General features: G+C 39.2%; 1 protein-coding gene across 1 annotated transcript in view; it reads left to right on the forward strand.

Moving 5' to 3' along the window:
- Positions 1–22,785, forward strand: part of igdcc3 (immunoglobulin superfamily, DCC subclass, member 3) — a 64,979-nt gene that overhangs the window by 33,968 nt on the left and 8,226 nt on the right. Inside the window, exons 3-7 of the mRNA XM_015002038.2 lie at positions 5,504–5,648; positions 5,735–5,865; positions 6,448–6,585; positions 9,754–9,912; positions 15,417–15,582. Coding sequence (XP_014857524.1) covers positions 5,504–5,648; positions 5,735–5,865; positions 6,448–6,585; positions 9,754–9,912; positions 15,417–15,582 — 739 coding nt within the window. The remainder of the gene's footprint in view (positions 1–5,503; positions 5,649–5,734; positions 5,866–6,447; positions 6,586–9,753; positions 9,913–15,416; positions 15,583–22,785) is intronic.

A 22,785-nucleotide genomic window follows, 5' to 3' on the forward strand; every position in this document is an offset into this window, starting at 1 on the left:
GCAGTTATGGCTGCTGGTTTGTAGTCCAAACCAGCAGCCTTTCTCTGGATTCTGTTGCTCTAGCGATTGGCCCTCAGCCAACTGCTGTGTGTGTGAGACAGAAAGCTGGGGAAGGATTTCAATCTTTAAGACAACCATGAAATGCTAATGTTAATGAACTGCCTTGCTGCGCAAGGCAGTTCACTATCCTGAGAAAAAAAACATAAAAAAAAGATTTTCATTTTTGCATCGCCTACGGCGATGCACTTTTGTCAGTGCAATTTTCAGAGTTTTATTTTGAAACTTTCAGTAAACTTAATTTTCATAACCACACTAATCCAATGTGTAACAGTGGTTTGGTTAATCCACCTGTATAATGCCCAAAACAGGAAGTAGTTCTAACTGCCAGCTCAGGCCTCCTCTGTAATAATTGAGTGTTCCGCCATGTTGTAGTTCTGACCTTCTGCTCTGCCCTCTGCATTAAAGTGTTCCGCCATATTTAGAACTACAGAGTCTTTGTAGTCCAAACCCCAGCAGTTCTCCCTCTCTGCATTCTGTTGCTATAGTGATGAAAGTGCCCTGTGTGTGTCAGACTTATCTATCTTTATGAGACACCCAGTCAGTTTTAATGGAAAAAGCAGTCCGAACGACTGCTTCCCGTTCGGGTTCCGTAAGTCCGATCCAAAAACCGTTTGAAGCATATGAGAGGGCTATTTCTCATCTCATCTATTACCGCGATTCATATCTGTAGCTCAATCACAGTAATTGCAGTGATGAGAGAAAAATGGTGTGCGCTGAGCTCAGAGATTTTTCAGAAATGTATGTAAAACACTGGAGAGGAGCGTCAGTTATCCTGTCCCAAAACTTTGCTCTGAAGCACCTGGACCGAAAACCATAAGCCCTAGGGAAATTTTGAAAACATTTTACCGGAGCAGGCATTCGTATCAATGTCATGACCGACTTTCATACCAATAGAGCAATTTTTGCACCCATGAGAGCGATTTCAAAATTATTTTGGGGTCAAAATTCCACTCTTTTTCTCACTCTAAAAAGCGGCAGTTGGTTTCAGTTACACTCTAAGGTTTCGGCAGTTGGAAATTTCGCTCGTTTTTCGCTTTTTACGTCGCCGTCGTAACTCCGATCCCCAATAAAAGTAATAGCTCCAATGCCGGGATCGAGACACACGTTTTGATACCACTTTTGTGGGTGGGCACGCAGCGGTACGAGCCGCATTAACGGTAATGGAAGAAGTTGTTATAATAATAATAATATCCAGGCGTTCTATTGGGTGTAGAACAATAGGTGCCTGCCATGCAATGCATGGAGGCAGTGACTGACCTGCTTCGCAGGTCAGTCACTGCTCTCCTTATGCATTGCTAATGGCATGCCCCAATAATACACCAAACACTTGAAGCGAAGATTTTATACAGGTGCTGGTCATAAAATTAGAATATTGTGATAAAGTTAATTATTTTCCATAATGTCATGATAAAAATTAAATTGTCATATATTTTAGATTCATTGCACACCAACTGAAATATTTCAGGTCTTTTATTGTTTTAATTTTGATGATTTTGGCAAACAGCTCATGAAAACCCAAAATCCCTGTCTCAAAAAATTAGAATATTATGAAAAGGTTCTCTGAACGAGCAATAAAAATAATCATCTGAATCAACAAAGTAACTCTAAACACCTGAAAAAGATTCCCGAGGCCTTTAAAAACTCCCAGCCTGGTTCATTACTCAAAACCGCAATCATGGGTCAGATTGCTGACCTGACTGCTGTCCAGAAGGCCATCACTGACATCCTCAAGCAAGAGGGTGAGAAACGGAAAGAAATTTCTGAACGAATCGGCTGTTTGCAGAGTGTTATATCAAGGCACCTCAGTGGGAAGTCAGTAGGAAGGAAAAAGTGTGGCAGAAAACGCTGCACAATGAGAAGAGGTGACCGGACCCTGAGGAAGATTGTGGAGAAGGGCCGATTCCAGACCAAATTAAATTTTCATCTCCATAAAACTTTTCAGCAGATGGAAGCATGAAGTGCTCCAAAATCTTCTGATAGCTGCTGCATTGATCCTGCCCTTGATTAAACCCAGTGGACCAACACCAGCAGCTGACATGGCACCCAGACCATCACTGACTGTGGGTACTTGACACTGGACTTCTGGCATTTTGGCATTTCCTTCTCCCCAGTCTTCCTCCAGAGTCTGGCACTTTGATTTCCGAATGACATGCAAAGTTTGCTTTCATCCGAAAAAAGTACTTTGGACCACTGAACAACAGTGGTCCAAAGTGCTGCTTCTCTGTAGCCCAGGTCAGGCGCTTCTGCCGCTGTTTCTGGTTCAAAAGTGGCTTGACCTTTGACCTGGGGAATGCGGCACCTGTAGCCCATTTCCTGCACACGCCTGTGCACAGTGGCTCTGGATGTTTCTACTCCAGACTCAGTCCACTGCTTCCCCCAAGGTCTGGAATCGGCCCTTCTCCACAATCTTCCTCAGGGTCCGGTCACCTCTTCTCGTTGTGTAGCGTTTTCTGCCACACTTTTTCCTTCCTACTGACTTCCCACTGAGGTGCCTTGATATAACACTCTGCAAACAGCCGATTCGTTCAGAAATTTCTTTCTGTTTCTCACCCTCTTGCTTGAGGATGTCAGTGATGGCCATCTGGACAGCAGTCAGGTCAGCAGTCTGACCCATGACTGCGGTTTTGAGTAATGAACCAGGCTGGGAGTTTTTAAAGGCCTCAGGAATCTTTTTCAGGTGTTTAGAGTTACTTTGTTGATTCAGATGATTATTTTTATTGCTCGTTCAGAGAACCTTTTCATAATATTCTAATTTTTTGAGACAGGGATTTTGGGTTTTCATGAGCTGTTTGCCAAAATCATCAAAATTAAAACAATAAAAGACCTGAAATATTTCAGTTGGTGTGCAATGAATCTAAAATATATGACAATTTAATTTTTATCATGACATTATGGAAAATAATGAACTTTATCACAATATTCTAATTTTATGACCAGCACCTGTATTTCTGGCTCATTTCCTCCTGAACCAGCTTCCACGCTGAGTTCAGAAGGAACGATTAAAGTTAAAAGTTTTTATTTTTTTTATTTTTGCATTTCTAGATCATAACTCTTGTCATTCTTCTGAAGACCTTGGCTGTAGAACAACCTCCTACAAAGCATTTCTCTGCCTTTACACTTTCTTCCTCTCTCTAAGGATTTACAGTATTAACCTCCTCATGAGTTTTTTTTTTCATCTGTTCTGTCCAAGATTATTCTATTTTCTCTGGTTGTATACTGCACTTATTTTCTCTGCACAAAGTTCAGTACACACATTGTGGATATACTGCACAAAGTGTATCCACTTTCACACACTTCCCACTTGGAAACTGATACAAACCAATGTACTCTTATAAATGTGACAGATCCAAGAGTGCTTTGGAGCATTGGACGGGTTTTCTTTAAAATTGGAATTGTTGAAATCAAGCATCCGTCCATCTATCAGTCCATCCATCTATCCGTCAGTCTGTTCTTGTTGGATTGGTCTCCCATCACTGTGCAAGAGACAGGATACACTCGGACAGGTTGCCAATTCATCTACAGTTATCTACATCTTACAAAACAACAGTTTTCTCCAAGTATTTTGTGAAAAACCTTTTGCCATGAGCCTTTTGGATTTCCTTGGGAATTTTGACTGATAAAATCATGTCTTATTTAAAAGATTTAGCGAGATTACATAGTTTACCACTATCTCTGCTGTTTACTTTGTTCTAGCTTTGAAGTCGACAAGTATATTGTCATCATGCAGAACTGAAAAAGACACTATCTTTGAATGAGATGAATAAATATATATATTTTTCAAAATAGTAAATAAATATATAAACTGACAGTAAATAAGGGAGATTTGAAAAATGGTGCACCGGGAACAATTCGACTATAATCAATTTAGTGTCAAATGTTTTTGAACAAAATAGTTCTAAAATTGTTCAAATGTCTTCCTTTTATGTCAAAACTCCACAGTGCACGGAGTGAGCAGTCAAAAGAGAGGTTTGCAAGTCTTTTGTCTCTCCACTGTCTCTTCACCTTAGCCGTTCCAGGCAGACAGCCACCCACCCATAGTCTGGTTCTGCTAAAGTTTCCTCCTTGTTTGAAATAAGAGGACAGCTTTTTTCCCTCCTCACTGTTGCCAAGCACTGCACAAAAGGGAATTGTTGTGTTTTTCCTCTGTAATATAGCAAGGTCCTGACCCTGCTATCTAAAATGCCCCGAGATGACTTATCTTACAAGTTGGTGCTATACAAACAAGATTGCATTGAATTAATTTTCATTAGAGCTCCCGACATCCATCGCGAGACCTAAGGTCAAGTCGTGTTGCAGAATGCCACTCTTCTCATTAAGCTGCCATATGAAATAATTAGGGTGTCAGACTTTGCTAGACCACTGGTGCCACTCTGCTCTAAAGTGTGCTACTTTATGTGAACTGTTTCTCCCTGACTAGTCTCCTTTCAACTGCTGACCTTTATGTTTGCACTTCAGCATTTATGCAAACTCTTCTAAATTGAAATGACATAACACCACCATAGTTAAGTTAATGTCAATATCAATTATTAGCGTTAAAGCATAAACTGTTATAATACAGTGCACAAAAGAGATTGGGTCATACACAGTAAACAAGACGTTAAAGCTTTCAGACATTAAATAGCAATGCTCTCTGCTTTCTCTTCTTGCGGCCAATAAATTAATGTAGGCTCCACGTTGGAGCAAGAGGTTAAGATATAATAAGGGGTTCTGGACGCTCCTGTTGTAATACAGTAACTACATTAAAATAAGTCGTCCTTCGTCCAAGTTAATTATGGCTGACATTTAAAAGAGGCCACTCCTGTTGAAGCAGGTGGGAGAACTGAGAGAGAGGAGTGGGCCTCTGTCTAATTGAGTTTACTGCTTGCTCCAACTCTGATTATGCTTTTGTTCTGTGGGGAGTAGATATGTGAAGTGCAGCTGAATGAGGCTCTCACTCGGGATAATGATACTGGTTTTGTTATTATGGTATTTGTATCTTTTTCTTTATTGACAAGCAATTTGAAAGAAAGCTGGGGGAATAAAAGGTTGACCCACATAGTAAATGTGGCAGGAAATCCATATGTCTGCGTCTGTGCTTTAAGTACAGATTGATAACAGTAACAAAGTCAGTAAATTTAAAGGGAAGATTTTATCATTGGTAAACGCTGTGTATAGATTATTTCTTTTTTCTGTGCATTTTCTGAATACTTTTTACATTTTCTTCCAGGTTTGTTTTGTTAATTCAGATTTACATAACATTAGGCATCAATGACTTATGGTTTCAGTTGCTTCCACATCTTTATGTGGCCTCAGACTACAGAATACTGATATCAGGACTCAATGGGGACCTCGCCATCTGTTCCTGGACTCCATGCTCCTCTCTGTAATCACAGAGGCATCTTCGCTCTGAAGCTGTTTTATGACAGTACGGCCTAAAATCCCGTTCTCCCCTCACTCTCCACAGCTATGGCAGACTTCCATGTGCAGCCAGAGTCGGTGCATGCTGAAGAGTCTGGCGTGGCTCGATTCCAGTGCCAGATCCATGGTCTGCCAGAGCCGGTTATTAGCTGGGAAAAAGACAGACGCCCAGTGGACACTACAAATGAGAGGTTGGGCTGAGCATGGCCTGAGGTTGCCTTTCAAACAGTATTACTTTTTTGTCAACGTCCTTCACCTGACTCTTTCTCTCGTGTAGGTATACACTGCTGCCGACAGGCGTTCTGCAAATCACAGGAGTGCGTGAAGAGGACAGCGGAAAGTTCTGCTGCGTGGCACACAACAGTGCTGGAGTAAAACACAGTGCAGAGGCTCTCCTGACTGTTTCAGGTTGTCATTACTTGCAGACTTGTCTCTCACGTGCTGTTTTCTTCCCCTCGCCATAAAAACTCTTAATTAAGCAGCATATTGTACTTTCACCTTTGTTTGTGTGCATTGTGTTAACGGACTGCATAAGATTCTTGGGAAATACATTGACGTTTTTAGCAATGTATTTGCTAAAAACATTGCTAAAACTGTTTTTAGCAATCTAATAATTTAGATAATTATTACACATAAATAATATGTAATAATTATCACATTATTCATGTGATAATTCACATAAATAATGTGAATTATCACATTATTTATGTGATAATTCAGTACACATAAATATTGTTGAAAAGTTCATGTTTTTCCAGTAATTAAATTCACAAAGTGAATTACTTTCGTTCATCACAGAGACATATGGTTTCAAAACTTTATTCTGTTAATTAAGGTGATTTTCCCACCTACAAACAATAACTGCACCAGGCCAATGAAAACATTTTTAATACAGAAATATGGGCTTACTGAAAATTATTGTGACAGTATATTTAACTAATTAACAAGAAAGCAATTTAACCATACCAACTTCTACTCTTTTTCTTGCAGGCTCTCAGTCGTCTGTTTACAAAGAGCCTGTGATTCTGGTCGGCCCGGAGAACCTTACCCTCACTGTTCACCAGACCGCCATCCTGGAGTGTGTTGCCACGGGATATCCTCGCCCCATTGTGTCCTGGAGCAGATTAGGTGAGAACAATACCTCATCAAAGCACAGAAAAGGCTGCAGCAGTGATGCATTCTGCATGTTTTTTTATTTTTATTTTTTATTTTGAGGAATTATCTGCTAAGATGAAGTACATTTTATTCAGCTGAACCGCAAGGGGCCACGTCCTGGTGGGTTTGTTTATCCCCGGTCGCCCCGCTCTGTGTGACGCGTATGTGTACACAGAATACGTTTCAGACAGTAAATCTATTGTGTATACACAAGGCAATGGGACTCAACATTAAGCCTCAGGGCTAAACATTATGCTTGACTCCGTACTGATAAATATGTGCTTCATCTCCTCATGAAGTTGAACCTCTCTTCGAAGCGCAGGAGAGCCTCTGAGTAATTGCAGTGAGGTGCTGAGCCAGATACAATTAGTTCCTCCTCCCTACGTGTTTTTTTCACCCTTACTATCACTCAAAGTCTGTCTCAGCCAATTTTTCAGCCTCTTATCTGTTTTTTTTTTTTTTTTTTACCTATTATCCCATCTGATTTGCTATCCTAAATGTAAATTGCTGCCCCTCCCAAGAAGTCAGCCGTAATCAGATTGACAGTATTGCCTTACGCAATGCTGCCAGAATGAAATGCTAACACAATGGGATTTGTGTGTATTAGATTATAGCAGGGAGACTTGGATAGGCTGCAAAACGAATCTGATAGTTTCACATCAGTCACTCCTTAATGCTAGAGTTAGTTTGTTGCTATTCATTGAACAGCACCACCTGCTAGCTTGTGCTCTTTCTTTCCTGACACTAAATTAATTAGTGGTTGGCAGAGGGAAGGTAATTAAGTGGAGTAAAGGGAAGGGAAAAAGGAATACATGCAGTGCAAATAAAACAAAAATGCTTCTCTTGAGACAAAAGGTCCAATGAATCGTTAGTTCTTTCTGTACTTAGGTGATAAAAATCAATAAAGCAGACTTTCTCAAATCCAAACTACAGTCAGGATGTTAACAGTGTAGAAAATATGTACGGATGGGCAGAATTGGTCACATAAAATTAAGAAAAACTGTAACTGTAATCACAAAGCGCAGCATCAGCAAAACTATTCAACCAGAGGATTTTGACACAAAGAGGAAAGACTCCAACGTATGCTTGCTGTTTCTGTAAACTCCCGTCTCAGCACAGATGCTCAGCAGGCGTGATTTGAGTTTACTGAGGTGGTTTTGTGGCGAGTCGGATTGACAGAACCCCGTGTGCTTTAGGATGTTGTAGCAGCTTTGTAAAACAAATTTAACCCTTTGATGGAGCAGAGAAGACAGCCCACAAACTCAGGGAACAAAATATAAATTGTCAAAAAGTGTTCTGAAAATATTTAGTGAGAAAGTTTGTTGGAACACAATCACTGAACTGTTGCGTATCATGAAATGGTGAAATACTCTTTAAATTGATCTTAAACTTGGCAGTTTCCTTAGTTTTTTCAGGATTTTTAAGAGTTTGACAGAAACATTAATTAACAGAATATACGATTTAGTGATTTTTAATGACTTGTTTTGAGTAAAATATTGATTTGTTTTTCAAGACAAAACCAACAAAAAAAAATGTGTTACTGTTTCTGAAATGAATTTTGTTCATTTGATTGTTTGTTTTCTTGTTGTTGTTGTTTTTTGAGTTGGTGAAGGGGGACATTGTTTATTAAAAGCATCTTTGAAAAACTCAAATCTAAATGAATTGCAGCCGAAGGTGATTTTCAATGTTTGTCAACTTGCCTGGTGGTACTTATTCACAATAGGGTTAAAGAATATGGTCATTATTTACAAAGTAAAAACATTTGGACTTGCCTACAAGTAATTTGAACATACAGTTTGAGAACTACAATGGAGCAGTCCCATTATAGCATGTCATATTGGTCATTTCTTTTCACCTACATTGACATAAAACATAATAAAGAGCACATTGAATCTTTGACTCCTTCCTGGTCAAGTGTCCAGAACGGCACCAATCTGGCCTTTTAGCACATCAGATCATTCAGGCTGCAGAAGGAAGTCATAGATGGGATTAGAACGCTCCCTTGGCCTCACAGCTAATATCAGAGGTAGATTGAAGTCATTGTTGGGCCTGGCGCTGCAGATAGGGGGCATGGGGAAAGTGTGAGCTTATCACGTAATTGCAGTGAGAGCAGAATGGGAAGGCAGCTATGGCTTGTGTAAGGAAATAGAAGATTACAAGTGTGCTCCTATAGTTTCTTGTCCCAAAGTGGCATCTGAAATATTTTCATAGGTAAAAAAATGAAGCAATTTCTGTAGAAAATTTAATCTAGAGCAACCTCAGACAATACGAATGAAAAAGAAAATCTGCACAAGCTCCACTTAAAAGATGGCATCAAAAAATAAGCTTATAAATATATGTAGATCTTTATTTGTTAACCAGATTTTAAATGGGAAGGTGAAAGAACAAAGGCACAGAGATCTTCTTAAAGCGAGTAAAAGGTTTAACATTATTTTTTCCGACTTACAAAGAACTCAGGGAACAGCAGAAGGGGAACCCGAACCTAGAAATTAAGGATTTTCATGAGGAGAACCCAGTACAAACACTGAGAGGCGTTTATACCCCACAAAGGTGTAGCTATCAGGAGACAAGGGACAGCTGGAGGTTTGGAAAGCTGAACACCAATCAAACTCAAATGCACAAAAATTCAAAACAAAACTAAATACAAAGAGGTGAGCTGAAAAGACTAGATCTAAATAAAGTAAATGACAAGGAAATAATCATAATGCAAAACCCAAGCACTCCAGAATTGTGATACAAATAGAGCTTTGTCCTACAGTGTTTCAACCAATCATGTAGCCGTGAAAAAATTAACAAGTGGAAACCGCTGCACTCAAAGATCAAGTAAAAACTCTGACCTTCCTCCTTGCGTCTGTTGCATCAGCGCCATCTCCACATTATAATGCTGCGCCTCACTCGCTGTGAAAGCTGCATCCTTGAGGGACAGAAATAGCACTTTCACTGTCAGCTGGTGGTCGTATTCTTGCATTTTGTTTCGTTCTTGCTCATGCTTTTAAACCTTGTCTAATCCTCACACACACACGCACACACACTCCTGATAATCCCTGACACTACATGAAGGTATATCTGGGTAACACCTGCCCCGCATAGTGCCTTCTTGTCTTTGTGAACTGCTCTCCTTTATCTACCATCTCTGATCAGATGGCCGACCCATCGGAGTGGAGGGAATTCAGGTGCTTGGAACAGGAAACCTGATGATCTCAGATGTCGGTGTGCAGCACTCTGGCGTTTATGTGTGTGCTGCTAACAAACCGGGGACGCGCGTTCGCAGGACTGCTCAAGGACGACTAGTAGTCCAAGGTGAGTTCTCAATAAAAAGCGTTTTCCGTTTTAGTTATTCCTGTTTTTTTTTTTACATGTGCCCAGGTACAGCTGAGGTCACAGAATACCGCACAGCTCAGAATGAAGCTGTATGATTACCAAGGCATTAGCAGAGTCTTTTATGCCTTAAGCTGAGGCAGTGTCTCCACCGTGATAAATGGGAAACCTGTGTGACAAGTGTGCTTCATGTAGGTGTTCTTTAATTTAAATTCTGAGCTAGTGGGTGGCTTCAATCTCTCTCATACTCATACTTATGGTTTTTGCATAACTCTACCCCAAAGGGAAAAATGCAAGCATATCTTAAATTAATGTTCTCCCAAAAGTACAGAAGCAGTTGCTGTCATCTAGGATGAATTTCTGAATTTCAGAAGCTAAAAAATAAAAATAAAAATACTGAGCAGCTTCAACGAAGCTAAATTACTCAAAAGGTCAGGATGCACAATCTTCAGTAATGGCAGAGCAAAAATGATAAACTACCTGGGTAATTGTTTAGCAGCATCCATCAATCCATTAACATTAACTAACAAGGGCTTAGTAGGTAATCACATCTACAGTATGACATGAACAAGTCACTTCTCTAAATTATACTGCGAAGCTGTATGTAATCACTCAAACAATGAATAGAGATAAGAGCAACTTTTAATAGTGTTAGCCATTAAATGAGAGCATTCTATCAAAAGCAGAGTAATAAATTTATGGAGGCAAGTCTGATTACATCTTTTATGGCAAATGGCTTTTTTTTTTAAAATAGTGAGAGCAAAGACTGCTCTTCATTTGTAGGCGCAGAAAGCGCCGTGACACTGGCTGATTACAAATGAGACTCGAAGGTTTTGAATGGATGGGAGCTCAGAGAGAAAAATGTGGATTCTGTGAACATAAAAATTAAAAGTATAAAGAATGACATTTTCTTTAAACAAATTTTATTTTTAAAAGCATTAATTAATTAAAGATTTTTGTTATTGCCATAGCCAAGAAAAAAAATACAATTCTTCTCCTTCTGCAACCTGTTTTTATTTTTCCCTTACAATGTTTTTCTACAGATATTTTCTCACAATATCCAAAAAGAATGCTTATGTATTTTCTAAATATTAGAAAATAGATAAGCAGTCAAATTACTCATAAAATGAAATATTTTATCTATTTAAAGGGTCATGTAGTTTGATCTTCCAATCAAAAATGTGTTGTTGTTTTTTCTCTGTCTCTTGAAACAAGCCAGGCAATATCTGCCGTTAGCAGTCCTCCAAGCAAACACATTGTGCCTGCAATTAATATTTCTATTAATGGCTTTGTGAGCGATTACAGAAAGAAAATATCTCTGTATTATAATTTCTGCGTGAAATGTATAATAAAAAGCCTATTTTTCTCATTCTTAATATCATCCTATCCTTTTTCTTTATTTTATTGTTTTGTTTTTTTCTTTTCATCACCCAGGGCTGCCGTCTCATTGCGCTGCATCTAACGCAGTGACAGCAAAGACATTTTTTGTTTCATCCCTTTTGACTCTGCAGCAAGGCCATCTTTAAGTGACATTGTAACAATACGCTGCAAACAACACAGCTGTAGTGGAACTGTATAGATGTATCTGAGCTTGTTTTTAATTTGTCACACAAGAAACTTGAAACATTTTAAAATCCTTAATCCTGATGCATAGCGAGCCTTCAGCCCTTTGGAGCTGACCTGTTTATGTACCTAAAGATTTTTGGTTAGTAGCGTCCCTGTGTGCGTTAGTTGTTCACATAACTGTGCCTCGAAGGTGTAAGAGGTGAAAGATTGATGTTTGTAACTAAAAGGATGGTGGCCCTGTGCATTAATTGTCACCAAGAAGGAAACAGTCAGCCTCTACCTTGCTCACAAATTGATCAAATAGACCACACTTTGCTTCGGCCCATCGTGGTATTGATCCCAATCAATATTTCATTTCATCAGCCTGTCAACTCTAAGGCACTCTCTGGCCTAGCTGGGGACAACATCTGAAAGCCATAGATGTTAATTATCTGTCAGTTTCTTCGGTTTTTGTCATTGATTTGTGAAAACAAAGCGGTTCTGTTAACTTCAGAAAAATGTGTGTCTTTGCCGCTGTTTCATATCAGACAACAATACTTACTGGATGTCCTTGAGGAATTAGACGATTACTTTGTGGAAATAAGCCATTTAACACATTCGTGGAACTGATTTTCAATAATTATCCATTTGTAACACAAGTTGACCAGTAAAAAGAAAAAATCAAACTAGAGTAATGCAGACAAGGGTATTTGCAAAGTCAAGAAATAGACATCTTGAGAAATTATATCAGGATAATTTTCTGGTGCAAAAACAGACTCAAAGAGGAGTCAAACTGTTGGGACCAGCAGTGAAAAGCAGGAGCAAGATAAATGACTTGTGCAGATGATTTGACCCGCACCTTTAGAGGTGCAAATCAATATCATCCTGTGCTCCCGGTGATCTCTGCCTTTGAGTTTGTCAGCTTTAAAAATAAAAATAAAAACTGCCAGAGTGGAGAAAAAAAAACAAAAACAGGCACTATAAGGCTTGGATACAAAGAGATAAATGAAAGAAACATCTTACGCTCTCAGCTTTCTCCTTTATTTCACTGCCCAGAGGCACATTTGCTTTTTCATTGGAGGAGTGGAAAAGCATCAGATAATGTTTGGTGTTAGAGGATAGGAACAAGAATAAAGGCTGAACAGCAGGGAGGAAAACCAAAGAGGAGCTCGAAACAATCTGGACAAAGAAAAACAAGATACTAGGAAAACAATAATAACTAAAACAATATCAAATATATTAATATATATATAAAATTATTTTGTTCCTGTTCTATACTTTCGTTGTTGTCAATATGTCATTTGATGCCAAATGTTGATGCAACTATTCCCTTGGCTTACTGCTCCTTTATTGCAAAGGTTTATTGAAAGAGATGCTTCTTCATAACATTGAACTCAGGTGTTTATGTTCTCACCAACATGTTGAATAGTTTCATCTTCTTTAGAAACAAAATGTCAAAATGAGTCAGTTATGTGGCTGAATGTATTACAGTTTTGAGTTTGAACATAGGCTGCATGTACAAAAGCATCCCAATAAATAGGCCTACTTTTAATGTGATTTTTCTTTTAAAATTGTATAGAAAAACACAAGCATGTTGAATGATTTCCTGCCGACACACTGTAGAGTGAAATTCATTACAATAATATATTTTAATAAAAAAGTAAACAGTAAGTTAAATATTACAAGGCTAATTGAAAGCTGTAGATAAAAATGAACAGATATAAAACCTTATCAACATGAAGTTATTGGGATGTAGAGTTTGTTTTTAAGTTTTGTTGTTTTTTTATGGCACCAGTATTGTTCTTTATTGTTTGTTTTTGACAATATAGGAGAGAGAAAATGAGGAAGAAGAACAGCCTTTTTCTCGGGGGATTTACTTTACTCAATAACTTAAGAGAAAATAAAATGGGTTTTTTTTGGTTGTTTTTTATTGGCAAGTTTGTTTCATCACAGAACTTTGAGCACGACTAAAGCAGAAAGCATTGCTGATCCCCATTTGTTTTTACTAAGGTACAATGCAATCATGGTAGTGAAAACAAGACGCGCTCAACAGTCATGAAAATGCTAAAAGCAGAAAAAAATCCAAAACAATGCTGTCCATAAGACATGTTTGCTTACACAATAATATGTATAACTATCCATCTGCATAAACCCAGAGCTTCTGGGATGTGTGAAGACTCACTCTGGGAGTTTATTTGAATATTTATTTGTGTACATTGATATATTAGCTAATACCAAGGTAAACTTTTTTTTTTTTTTCTGTGCCAGCAGTTCTCCCAGACTAATTTAGCCATCATTCCTGTCCACGATTTACAGCTGTTGTAACTTCTGCAGAATATGCCATGTTGTAAACTCGCCTTGTCATGGGCATTTTTATTATTTTCCGACCCCAGTGAGACTTAACGCTAGCCCCAAGCTACTCATATTATCTAACAAGAGCAAAGGCACACAGGCAAAACCTCGTTAGATCAGTCAGAGAAATTATTAGCCAGCAGTGCCCATAAGTCTGCATAAAACCACTAAAATATGAAATAGCACTTTAATATTGCTATTTCATTATCCTGTCAACAGTGGGGTATAAACCTTAAAGATATCCTTTTGCAAAATATGTGTATTTGTTTTCGTCCCCTGGCCGGGTTTTTATCACAAAGAAACCTAGTTATTAACTTAAAGGCAGCTATAGGTTTAAACCGTTCCAGCTGCAATTGAAAATATTTGTACACATACAACTTTATTAGGTAGACCTTTACTTGTATTGTGTTGCACTGAGTCAATGTAGATATGAGGGCTGCGTTTCCAAAATACAAATTAAGATCTGGTCAAAGTGTAGACAATTGCAGTCATGTCGCTCATTTTTTCAAATCTATTATCATCCAATTGCGATTTGCATCCTCAGTTTTCTGTTATTTGCTGACAGCACTGGCAGTCTGTGTGGTCTCCTACTGTCTCAAACCATCTGCTTCAAGGTCCGACGTTTGGAGATGGCATTCCACATTCTGGTTGTAACAAATGGTTATTTGAGCTCCTGTTCCCTCTCCCAAACCATTCTCCTCTGACTCCTTTAGCCCATATGGTTCCAACATAGACTTCATATCCAAAGTCATCTATATCTCTTCCTTTGCCATATATCTTAATAATCTGTCACAACAGATCCAAATTTAAGCTATTAGCTTGGATAAACCGCTAGACAAATAAATAAAATTATGAGTTAGCCATACATATTAACACAAATGTAATAGAACGTAAGAGGCTGCATTATGAGCAACATTAAAGATATTACTTTTATTTTTTTTTTTAAATACTAATAAAAATAAGAAGCTGTTGGATCTCTGATCAAACTAAGCTGTTGATTCACAAATGTATGATTAGCATAATGTTGTCTGTGTTCATTCATGCATAAATAATTAGGTTTAATGAATCTTTGATATGATTGAACAGACTGGGAGCTGCATTTCTGCAACAGACAACAGAAATAAATAAACATTAAAATGAATTAAATGAAACGATATGTAAATTTAGTATGTAAATAACTGAAAAAAAAAGATTATTAGTAGCAGACTAGCTATGTGAAGAATTTAAAACAAATTAGAAATGTTGTGAAGCAGGTTTTACATTGTCTTACTTTCCTTCTTTTACCCTTCTGTTTACCTCCCTCCAGTCCTTTTTATTTACCTATTAGAGCATCGATCCTTTGTCTTTCATAATCAAGGTAATTGACCCTTGCCTGAATTATAGATTTAAGCCAGTATTTACACCTCACTCCTACACCCTAGGCACTTATATTTTTCTCACACCTACTCTCTCTTCCATTGCTATGTTGACACCTCAGGACCGAGTCTTTAAAATCATAATATTTGAAGTATCTGGCAGGTTCGCATCCCAGCGACGTGTAGGGTTGAAGGAGCGACGTTGTCTGATCACGTTCTCCGTTTCTCTTTCAGCTCCGGCAGAGTTTGTTCAGCCGCCGCAGTCCATCGCTCGACCAGTTGGCACCACGGCGATCTTCACCTGCCAGGTGCAGGGTGAGCCTGAGCCTCAGCTCACCTGGCTGAAGAACGGGCAGGTCCTGGAGCCAGGGGGGCATGTTAAGCTCAGGAACAACAACAGGTAGAAGAATATTACCCTCTGCATTTATGGGTCTCCGTTTATAAAATGCTGCGTGCATAAAATGTTGGAATTGTTTGAAACAATTGATTTCCAGTTTACATAGTCGGCAATTGTTGGCTGAATCTTTTTCTGCGAACAACCCAATAATTCGCCATTTAACGTGGGAGCAAAACATTTTATGCAAAAAGTAAAGATTGAGTTCTTTACTCAGAAAAACATTCTAATAATCTGATTAAAACCAAATACTTCTTATAAAATCCCGTGAACATCCTGATGCCAAACGCCACTTTCAACTTGATGGGCCTCGAGGTTTATGCCTAAGTGAGATGTGTTTATCAACTACAGTGTGTATTCAAGGCTCCATCTGGATGCTACTACGGTTACAGAGTACCAACTACGCAGGATGGGAAAAACTAAACAGGCTGTGCAATTCATTGATTTCTTCTTTTGTGATACTCACTTTATGCTCCAGGGTCACAGGAGGGTTGGAGCCGCTCCCATTTCTCACTTATTGAGAAGGCATGTATACAAGCTTAAAGATAATTAAGTAGATATTTGATGGTTTAAAAAAAAAAAAAACAATCGGTACCATCTACTGGCAAACTCCAATCCTTACTGGAATATATACCAGCATTTGTAGTTAAAATTAAGCCACTTTTTAGACGTTTATGAGAAAATTCTGCATTTTAGGATGATTTACAATTCTGAGTTGACTTTAGTGGACAATTTGCCTGTGTGGGTGTTTGATCAATTTGTCTCTGTTTTGGTCCTGTGGCGCTGGACCCGTTGCACCCCGTCTGCTTACTGCGATGAAGGGCTCCGTCGCCTCCCCATCCAACCCACAGTGAACTTAGGAAATCTGGAATTTGATAAATGCCTGCGAGATTTTTTTTTTTTAAATATGTTGTATTTAATAACTTCTCATTTAGTGGACAAATGCTCCCTGTCCTACTCCTTTTACGCATGTGGTTTGAATCTTTTTATGTGTGCATTGTTTCCATCCTTCCCCTAATCCTCTTGTGAGATGGTTGAAAACTGAACTTTGTCTACATGAATATGGGTCAAAATCCCATTTTAAAACGAGCTTTTGATGCAAGTTTTTTTTTTTTTTTTTATAGATTAAGGCACATCCAAAGTTCAATTTTCCCAGTTGACCCTGGCCACAGTTATCCAAGTACATCATTATTTTTCATGAAAGAAGAATGAAGTAAATGTATTGAATGAAATATGCTGGAGAAAAAAAAAATCAATGCTTACACTTCGCTGCAGTGAGTGAAAAGAGCAGACATACCCATTGCTCACATTAATTTCTCCACTCCTACTTGCATCTACTAGCCTGTATTAGCGAGACAGATGGAATGAGAGAATGCTAAAGGCAGAAAGAGAACAGGAAAGGAATGGATGAGAAGCCCGACTGAAATGTTGAATTAAAAAGGGTGGAAATGAACGAGCACTTCAGGGAGAAACGATGAGTCTGCAGGAAGAACAAATGGGCAAAGAGGAAGAGAGACCTGAAAGATGGAATGAGTAGTCGGAGCGTCACTTCGTTTCCTTGTCCCTCCGTTACAGATGACCCGCTGTAATATGAATCCCATGCATCACAAACTGAACTCTGTGATTGGGTACAGAGGCAGACCTCAGCTTGAGCCCCACCATTAGCTAATGAGCCCATAAACTCAGCTAGGTGGCCAAGAAATGCAATCAGGCGTGTGGAGAACAGAGCAGCTTCAAGAGCATCTTAAGACTGTGTCACTGAACTGCACAGTGGGTGGAAAGAACATGAAACAACGTCATTCTTTTTCACAGCTGGGTGCAATAATGCAGATGTGAAGGTGTTTAAAGCTGTTCGGAGGATTGCGCTCGCGTCCTGGGAGATAAATTGTTGTCTGCAGAAATACTCTGAATGAACCAAACTGAAATTAACACCAAGCTAAATGTTTATTTGAACCCTTGTTGGTGGAAATCGGTATTTATTCATTTTTTGCTATTTTCTTCAAACGTAGATCTTTATAATATCAATATTGCTAAATCTTTAAGCAGCCGTGAATGTTGAGATGATGAGGTCTTGATGCTGTCAGCTCCTGACTGGTTAATTCTCAACATTTAATTTAATTGGATGTGCACCTGATTTATCTTAAGGTAACTCCTAAAACACTGATTCTCTTATTTTTCTTAGAGCATAAATGCTGACTTCTGTTTTTAATGGGGGGAAATGTTACATTTGATCAATTTTCAAAATAACATGAAGCCACCTTTATCGGTTTGTTTTGGATGGTGAAATAAATGTTAAAAGATTAAAAGATGTCTGTTAGTAAAGATTAAAATAGTGGGATATAATTATTGGTATTTTAGACCTAAAGACAAACAGTCCAGCTTTGGAATCATATGCAGAGTTATGATTCTGCATATGAGCTGAACCGACTGTTCAGCTCAGTCGGTTTTGTCTCGACTTCTTGGACTTGCCTCCACGTCTTTAAAATTGACTCAGATTTTGAAAAAAATACTTGCGAACATCTCTGCGTCACAGTTGTGGATGGTATGAATTGTGCTTTGATTCTCCACTTTGTACAACTTTTGTAAAGGCATGTTGAAGAACAGCTTCAAGTTCAGAACGAATGAATAATAAGTTCCATTAAAGACCAAAGCTTTTAACGACGGGTGAACGATGTTGCATTTCTGCAATAGCTCACACCGACTGTTAAAATGCTAAACATTTCGTTCTTACAGTTATTGTTTCTTTAATAGTTAAATTATTGTCAGTGAAAGCCAATCTTCTCATTAGTAACATTTGATTATGTTTTCAATCAGTTTTAGCCACACAGCAAAAATTTGTATAAAGGCATTAATACTAAAATGTTTGTTACTCTGCCTAGCAGTGGGGCCTTCGGTAAATTTTACATTTAACCAACGTTGTTGGAAAGCTTGTAGAGTTTCATCTGAAGTCAAATGTTTTAGAAATCAAAAAATATCAAATTAGATCAGGCACAAGTTACCTTCCAGTGGCACCCAAATCGGAAGTAATGACATGTAAATAAATTCAAGAGCTGCACGCGGCAGAGTTATCCGGCTCCACGTGTATATTCATGTGTTTATGTACTCATATTATGGCTGATGGTGGAGGATTAGAGGATATACAGTACAAAAGCCCCTGTAGAAAGATTTTGATTAAGGTGGTGTGGCTCACATTACCATGTGTTTGTGTGCATGCACATAGAAAGACTTCTCCTCTTTGCCATTTCCCATGACTCTGACCTTCAAGTGCAAATCGGAAGCAGAATCGATTGTACGTTTAATTCACTCGCGCGTTTGCATGTGCATTAATCAAAATTTGAAAAAAAAAAAGCAAGCAAGCGCGTATATTTGCACAAATAGGCCTGTGGTGCATAGCCTCATTCATTTCACACATGTGCATAATAAAACATAAAAATTCACTATCATGCTGACCTTTACCCCTCATCTGAATGCATAATCCACACACCGAGAAACGGAGGGAGTGAAGCTGGCTGAATGACAGGACAGAAGAGTCGACTTGGCGCTCATGGTGAATCGTCACACCTCAAAAGACTCTGTCACACGCAGCAGCACACTCTCCTAAGCACAAACAGACACGCTGCTTTGTAAGGCCTTTCATTACCAGCCCCGACTGACCAGGCTCCTGTGAAACACGTTTCCTCAAAGCCTCTGTTAAAGCTGTTGCTAATTATGCATATGAGGGTTTACCTCATCCTCATGTCTGCAAAGCAGCAACGCATGATCAGCCAATACGCGCACGCTGTGATCTCTCATCAGACGGCACAACGATATGAAAGCTCAGTCGGCATTGTCTTAAAGTGAAACTGTGGCCGATGACAGGAAATAATTAATGTGTAACTTGTTCCAAGTGAGCGTGTGAGCGGCGTGCTCTTTAATTTAATTAACGGCCAACATCTGAGAACCGCCTTCCACGCTGATGTGGAAATTTGTAGTTGAAATGGTCTCAAAGTTCGTTTCCCTTCTTTTCTACTTTTGCCTGCTTTTTGGAGGGTTGTGTTTTCTCTCTCTTCACCCCATGCATTTCTTCCTGCCCCATTATATCTGGAGACGAGGCCTGGGCATTGGCCTTGACCTCTGACCTGCCTATAATCAGTCATATCCTTTGGTCCTTCCCTCCTCTTAAGGCGCAGGCAGCTCCGCCTCCCTTCCCCCTCCATCCACACCTCTTCCTCCTGTTCTCTCTTTGTCCCCATATTTTCCTCCTTTTCACTCTCGCTGAATCCAGAACGGCCCCACTGCCTTTTGATGGGGCGCTGCTCGGAAACAACAGAGGGTAAACATGGACTAAGCAGCTGAACAACAGATCCTAAAACCCCACTGTCAGCTCCCCCTCCACCCTGACCCGCTGCCTCATCCGTCAATCTGTGAAGTGACCTCAAACTGATGAGTAAATGATGCTGTCAGCTTGTCAGGACAGGACAGCTTGGTTTAGGGCGCTCACAACAAGCGAACAGCCTGAATTCCAGTCTTACGCCTCCCATATCCTTTCTTCTCTTTCGCCTTTCTTCCTTTTGTCCCTCGCACATTGTGTACATCCAGGGTCTAATGTTGCATATCAATGTGAACTGTGTGATTGGAATAATCATTTAAATTGCAAAGCGACCTTCATTGAGTTGTGTCTCGAGAGGACCATGAGAACTACCATAAAACACAGATGTGTTTCAGTTTTGGAAGTTAAGTTATGTACCGAACTGAATCGGGAATAAAAAATGTGTAGCATGATAACAAGTTTTAGAGGAAGCTTTGAAGCTAAAAAGTATATATATGGATTACAGCTTGCTTTATTGATAATATGATCATTTGTTCAGGTGACACAAATAGACATTTGGGCTCCAGCTTATTAATTTTATTTGTTTTTTGAGTGTGATTGTGGTGTCTTGTCTTTTATTATTTTAAAGATGCATTTTTTTCTTGCCTTTCTTTCTTGTGCTATGTGGTTTATTTTTAGTTTCACATTGTTTTCCTCATGATGTATAAATAAATAAATGTACTCATTTGGTTCAGAATTCTGTAAAATTGATATTTAAAATCGTTCCTTTCTTATGCTTCTTTTTTCACAAGTGTTTGTAATGCAATTTGATTACATGAACACAGACTCATCCATAAATACCAACAGAAGTGTTTTTTATTATTATTTTTTTTATTAAATTATGGTGCATTTCCTTTCCACTAAAAACAAAGTCAGATTTTCTGAATTTCCTGTTAGGAATACAAGAACGACATCCCCAAAGTTTGAATATTAACTGGGAAAGTTGGAAATTACCCAGCATTCCTGAGTTGGTATCCAATATGCCCTCTGCACATACAAAATTTAGTGCAAGTTGCAGGTATAAACAGCATTCCCTCTATTTTTTTTTGACATGTTCCTTTGGAGTGAAGACAAATACAATGATGTTGGCTTCTACTGGTAATCTAAATTACCCCCAATAACATAAACAATCTGCCACTAGCACTAGTTTTCTGACATGCATGTGTAATGCCAGTCCCAGATTCTCGACACAAATCAAGCGCACTATTGTACCAACTTGTACTCTAACATATTTTTGTCGTTTGTTCATTTCTACTTAAACTTTCATGTCACAGTAAAAAAGTGTTCAACACCACTTCTGAGCTACACTTCAGCAGGATATGATCACACGTCTGTGGCTTGTCACACACTTTTGAATGTTACTGTACCTTGTCAACAATCAGAAAATCCCCCCTCGCCTCCCTCCACTTCCTTTCGCACACACAGGGGGCCCATCAAGCCCCGGTGGCACCGGTGGTGCTTCCCGAGGGGCCTCCTTATTTTTCCTGCTTCTCTGGCATCTGGTCAGACTGACTGCCATCTAACACTCTATCCATCGCAAATATGAAAGGCTGTCACAAATATAATGGTTGATTGGCAAGCTGAGGCCTGGCGTACAGCCACCTTCAGGGTCAGAGGTGAGATTGGTTGGACCTTATTGACCTGATAACGATACAGATTGAATCCACCTGGCAGGCTGGGTGGAATAATGGCTGTTCCACCTCGCAGCCTATTCTGCCGCACATAGCTGTATCCCAGCACATCTATTTTGAAAAGGAAATGGAATGATTTAATTCTGCGTACTGACCCAGAAACTGAACCATACGCCACTATTGAGTCCTGAGATGCCACTTTTTTTTCTTTTTTTTTTTTTTCCTTATGCCCCATTTTCCGGATCCAGGAGGTGTTGAAATTTAACCCTCCAGGCTGACATGCTGTTCTTTCCATAAATTACTTGCAGTTCCTTGGTGGAAGTTGGTGGCGTCTTGATAAATTTTGCTTCAACACTCCAAGGATGAATCTCGTCCATCAAAGGGAGATGACATTTAGCTTGGCAGGCTCTCACAAACAGCAGGTGACAGATTAGGGACGTACTCTGAGAGGTTGAAATCATGTGCCACTCACTTTTCCTGTTTAAACTTAATGCACAGCAGAACCTAAATAAAAAAGAAAAGTCCTGTTAATCTCTTTAAAATGTCACAGTCGGGGGGGTTCTTGACATCAGCTTTATTTCAATAGCACTTCTACATAGCTCACTCTTTCGCTTGTCGCTGCTTGTGCTTTGTGAGTTTGTTCTTCCATATATTAAAGAATAAATAAAATAGTCTTGGCTTAAAATAGAGAAAAGAAACGTATAAAATCATAGGTTACCCTCACCTCCATAGTGTTGAAAATGTTTCAATACATGTGTGTGTTCTTGTCTTAAAACCTCCACACATAAGCGAATATATATTGTGCATATCCATGCACAATCGCATACAAAGCTGCCTTATATGTTTTCTTTAAGAAGATATCTGCCATGTGAGTGGGAAGGCAACCAAGCAGAGATAGAACCACGAGGACAAAGAGCAGTGAGTGGCAGCAGTGCAGTAGAGAGTGGGGGGCATATATGCGTGTGTGTGTGTGTGCGTGCGTATCTATAGGTACATGAATTCACATGTGTGCGCAGGCAGATGAAAGGTTTTACTGATGCAGGAAAATTACATTTTTTGAAACCCTGAAATGGGTGTATTGGATCCTAGGGGAGTTTCAGGACACGACGTATGCGGTTTGCATGAGTGAGGACGGTCCGTGCATTCCTCTGCTGTCTGTCATGCAGGAATTTGTGTCACAAATCTCTTTGCTCTCACTCAGCAGAGCACCAGGCTTTGTGCGCTTGACAG

The sequence above is a fragment of the Poecilia mexicana genome, unplaced genomic scaffold (assembly GCF_051168715.1).
Source record: "Poecilia mexicana isolate PSO_F unplaced genomic scaffold, ASM5116871v1 scaffold_3, whole genome shotgun sequence".
NCBI lineage: Eukaryota > Metazoa > Chordata > Actinopteri > Cyprinodontiformes > Poeciliidae > Poecilia > Poecilia mexicana.